General features: G+C 56.2%; 1 protein-coding gene across 1 annotated transcript; it reads right to left on the bottom strand.

Moving 5' to 3' along the window:
* Positions 1-2,021: 2,021 nt before the first annotated feature.
* On the bottom strand, positions 2,022-3,234 carry LOC124682155 (early nodulin-like protein 1). Its single transcript, XM_047216895.1, has 2 exons — positions 2,956-3,234; positions 2,022-2,854 (listed from the first exon to the last, which is right to left on the bottom strand). Exons 1-2 carry the CDS (start codon positions 3,128-3,130, stop codon positions 2,172-2,174), a joined length of 858 nt encoding a protein of 285 aa, XP_047072851.1. The 5' UTR covers positions 3,131-3,234; the 3' UTR covers positions 2,022-2,171.
* Between the last annotated feature and the right edge of the window lie 1,608 nt (positions 3,235-4,842).

Below are 4,842 nucleotides of genomic sequence, written 5' to 3'. Positions count from 1 at the left end.
CATGCAAAATGTGCCGAGAAAAGCAACACTGAACAGTTACACCAAGTCTCTCGGTAGACTTGCAGATCGATAAGAGCATCTCCAGTCGCATCCTCAAACGACGTCCGGCAATAGCGCCGAATTTTTGTTTGGGGACGTCCGGACGAAATTTTCGTTTGGAGGAGGTCCCTTTCCTAGCCACGTCCCCCAAACGCGACCTCCAAACAAAAAGCAAGTGTAAAAATCGTGTCCGGCGTTCCTGATGGAGACTCTATACACAGGGAATGGGCTAGGGACGCCGGACAATATTTGAGGGACGTCCGGAGCATGCGACTGGGACGTTTTTTGGCCGGCGTTCCCCAAATCGCTTTGAGGGACGCTTTAGGGGACGCGACTGGAGATGCTCTAAGGAAAGGTAATACTACTATGTTCCAAATTACTTGATTTGGTTTTTTAGATATAAATATATCTAGATATATTTTATTTGTTGATCCATCCACATCGAAAAAGTTAAGTCTCTTATTTTGAATCGAGAGTATCCAACTCTACATAAACTGTTTCTTACCAAATATTCCCTATGTTCCATGGTAGTGTTGCAGCTTGATTAATCCGTTTTCGTCCCTGCCCGCTCCCGCGAGCGGCAGGGCGAAACCCTAGATCGGGCGCGCCGCCAGGCATCCCCTCTCCCTTTCCCCTCCCTCGCCGCCGCCAGTGGGCGCACCAGGGCGAAGCCTCGGTGGCGTCGGCGGCGGCGGTGACTCTCTTCCCTCTCGCTCGGTTGCGGTGGCGCGGGCTACGGTGGTCGGCGGGGGCGCGGCGCTAATCGAGGGGCGCCGTGGCGTGGTCGTGCAGCGGCGGCATGGCGGCTTCAAGATCCTGGTGTACTCGTCGCGGCGACGGTGCTGTCGGGCGCTTCCCCGGCGGCCGGTGACGCGCGTGGATGCCCCTCCGGTGGATGGAGGTCAGGGGCGAGGCTGTACGGGGCTCCAGCGATGACTTCGTGGAGGCGTGGAGGGTGGGCTCGGGCCGGGGCAGGGGCCCCTGGGCCTTCTATGCTCCGATCTGCCCCCAGATCCAAGGACGTTGGCAGCCAGGGGGCTACCGGCCGCCGATCTGGCTGGTGGAATTCCCCCTCGCCGCCTCTCGTCTCGGGAACTTCGCTGCGGTGCCGTGTCTCCTTCGTCGATCTAAGGTGTGTGCGCTTGGACGCCGGGGCGGCGGCCCTGGAAGGTGGGAGCTTGCTGGTTGGCGGGCGTGCCAGAGGCTCGGGTGCTGGCCAGTGTCCACGGCCGCGAGGGCGGCATGGCGCCGGCGAGCAGCGTATTGTCGTGGTGGGTCGACCTTTTGGTTGGCCCAATCTGTAGTTGGTGGAGGGATTTTGCCGAGGGGAAACCCTTGCCCGCTTGGGCCACGACGGCGACGTCCGCGGATGCCGTGACCTTCCTGAAGGCGTCGTTGGGGCTTCTCTCTGTCCATCTACGGGCTCCGGGTGAAAACCCTAGATCGTCGGATTGGGCGGTGGTGGCACTCCGGTGTCGTGCTCTTCTTGAAGACACCGTCTTGGAGCCCACAAAACGAGGCTCTCCAACGGTTGTGATGGAGGTGATTCTTCGCCGATTTTCGGCAAGGCTTACTCCATGCCCTTCCCTTGTCGAGCTTCCTTGGTGCTACTTCTCGGTCTGTGAGCAACGTGGGTTGGTCCCCGGTGGTGTCGGCTTCCGGTGGCGCTTCTACGACGGAGGGGTGCTGTCGACGGCACGCGTGAAAATGGCTCGCTCTTGAGTGAGCTCCGGCCCGACACTGTAGCTTCCAGCTCTGTTCCGAGTTCTCGTAGGTGTTTTGGCTGAGCCCGTTGGTCGCGCTTCCGGTTGTAGGTTTTTTGGAAGTTCGTGTGGGTGTGGTCTTGATCTGTAAGCTGGATTCAACACTTTGTATTGTTTTTATTGTGGTGGCTTTGTTAATTTAAAGTTGAGCACTTGTGCCTTTTATCTAAAAAAGAGTTGTTGCAGCTTATCGACAACTAGTATGAAATGAAGAGAATATGTTTTGGGACATGACCTTGAACTCTGAATTCTTTTTTTCGAGGAAAGGGACTCAAGAATGATAGAACGGCATAGTAAAACAAATAGTACAAAAGTAAATCCCCTGTACAGTATAAGTGATTATTTCGCAATTTACACTCACACGGGCGCTCAGATAGCCAGCATGGCGTACCCAAAGCCTGCTGCCAGCGTGCTGATTAGGCCTGCGGTCAGGGGAGCAGCTCCGTTGCCCGGCGTAGTCGAGTTCGCCCCGTCGGCACCTGGTGGGCTGGTGGAGTCGGACGGTGGCTGCGGCGCGCCTCCAGGAGTACCGGGGGAAGACGACGGCGGTGAGCCTGGAGTTCCCGGAGATGATCCTGGAGTTGCAGCGGGAGCAGCGGTCGGAGCTGAACCTGTCGGAGATGGTGCGGATTCCGGGGTGGGCATAGGAGCGCCAGAGGGAGGCAACATCGGGCTCGGCATCGGCGCGCCGGACGGCGGCAGCATGGACGGAGGCGACGAGGGGCTCGGCACCGGCGCCATGGAAGGAGGAGACGGCGGCGACATGGAAGGAGGGCTCGGCAGGGGCGCGGCAGACGTGGGCGGCATGGCAGGGGGAGTCGGCGAGGGGCCCGGCGGGGTGTGGTCGGCGGCGAGCACGACGACGAGGAGCTTCTGGTTGGCCGTGCAGCTGGCCTGGTTGCCGCTGATGAAGAAGAAGGGGCCGGAGCGGTCGAGCGTGAACACCGTGGTGCCGCCCTCGAGCTTGGTCAGGTACGTCGTGGTGTTGCAGGCGTTGTACGCCGCCTGGTCGACGACGAGGACCGAGTCCGTTTCCTTCGGGTAGACGAACACTGCGAAAACCAGGCAAAAAACACGTCAGTCTCCGGCATCAGCCACGCCATGAGCCCATGATCAACCTTCGTCCATTCGTGTGTGCAGAGGGGAAACTTACGGAGCTGGTCGCCGATCTGGAAGCGCATCCGGCCGGCCCACGTGTTGTACGGCTCGGTCGTCCCGTCCGGCACGCTCCACCCTTTGTCGCCGCCGACCCGGAACTGTGTCGCGCTCGCCGCCGCGGCCATGAGAGCGAAGCAGAGGAGCCCTACCAGACCGTAAGATGTCGCCATGTCTGACGATCACTGGTTCTAATAGTCTAGCGTCTGACTCGGGCACTACAGTTTGGAAGTGCACTTTGTGATCGGTGTGAGCTTGGGAGCAAGAGACAAGGGTTGGTGAGTTTATGTAGAGGTCGATCCAGGACTTCAGGGTCATCTGAACCCCGGCGACTTGACAACGTGTCAGCCAGGTTTCGTTGATCGACTCGTTTCAAAAATAAATGGTTCACCCAATTTTTGCTCGACCAAGAATTAATTATAAGCAGGACATTTCTTTCGTAACGCGAGAGGGATGTGGCAGGGGGACCCGCTCTCGCAGATCCTGTTTGACTTCCTGGTGGATGGGCTGACGGCCATCCTGGCCAAAGCCAATGCCGCTGGACGTATTCAGGGTCTCGTGCCGCACCTTATACCTGGAGGGGTGTCACACCTCCAATATGCGGACGACACGATGATTTTGATTGAGCCTACAGTGGTAGGAATGGCCAATCTTAAGATCATGCTCCTATGTTTTTAGAACATGTCGGGTTTGAAGATTAATTTCGACATGAGTGAGGTGGTGATGTGGGTCCCACCAGATTCACAATGCATGGTCGCCAATATGCTAAACTGTTGGCTCGGCAACTTTCCTATCACTTACTTGGGTCTTCCGATTAGTGACAAGCCGCTAAGGGTAGCGGATTGGGGATTTCTTCCGGAGTTGGTGGGGCACAGGGTGGAGTGGGATAATCTCTACCGGGAGGTTCAGGCCCTACCCATTGAGTTGGACGACGACGTTGTGTCATGGGCGTTAGAACCCTCTAGCGCACTCTCTATCAACTCAATTTACGCATGCTTGTCGCAAGGGGCGGTGATTACGTCGTCGAAGGAGGTATGGCGTACCAGAGTACCACCTAAGATAAAGGTGTTTCTTTGGCAACTTATCTGGGGTTGATTGCCCTCGGGGGAGCAGCTAGTCAAGAGACAGGGGCCCCCCCAACGGTCTTTGCTCATTGTGCGGTGCCCGGGAGGACTGCAACCACATTTTCTTCACATGCCCCACTGCTTGGCTGATGTGGGCTGGGGTGAGGGATCTTCTCTCGTGTGACTGGAAGCTGGCAGGGGCCAAGAAGTTCATCGTGCTCGCTCAGGGTTTGGCAAACCCTCTTCATCGGCTAGTGTGGTATACCTTTGCGGCCCAATGCTGGACCCTTTGGAACACGCGTAATAAGCTAGCTATGGAAGGAAAGATTAGCTATAGAAGGAAAGATGATTAGTAACCATGTTGATGTCTTCTATCAAATGCCATTACATATGCAGTGCTGGAGGGTTCTGGTCAGACGGGAGGACAGTGAGCTTCTAGACAGGGTTGTGGGCGACATCAAGCGACTGTACGAGTGGACGCGGTCTGAGCACACATGACGGCGGAGCTTCGACATCTTTATTTCTATCCATTTAGCCAGGGTGCCATGTGTGTGAGTCTAGCCCGCTCGGTATGTGTCGTGTTGATTATGTTCGGGTGTGAAACTATGTGCTGAGGTGGGTGATGTATGAAGTACTCGAGACGCTTATACTGTCGTGTGAGGCTTCATATATAAAGCCGGGCCAAGAGGCCTTCTATTTAAAAGTTATAAGCTAGAGTCCAATAAGGTTCAAAGCCATTAGATTTGCATAGAAATTTGGTTGCAACCAACACTTTTGACTTGTAGATAAGGTTGCAAGTGGAATTGGAACGAGTGACTGAT

Source organism: Lolium rigidum, unplaced genomic scaffold (assembly GCF_022539505.1).
Source record: "Lolium rigidum isolate FL_2022 unplaced genomic scaffold, APGP_CSIRO_Lrig_0.1 contig_69420_1, whole genome shotgun sequence".
Lineage (NCBI taxonomy): Eukaryota > Viridiplantae > Streptophyta > Magnoliopsida > Poales > Poaceae > Lolium > Lolium rigidum.
Note: the sequence above shows the minus strand (reverse complement) of the source record. Positions and strands in the feature narration are given on the sequence as shown.

Bases quoted from the DNA above. Each gene is read 5' to 3' on its own strand.
- LOC124682155 (XM_047216895.1), bottom strand. From the start codon at position 3,130: ATGGCGACATCTTACGGTCTGGTAGGGCTCCTCTGCTTCGCTCTCATG. The intron at 2,855-2,955 runs GTAAGTTTCCCC...TGGTTTTCGCAG, and splicing joins CCAGATCGGCGACCAGCTCC to TGTTCGTCTACCCGAAGGAA.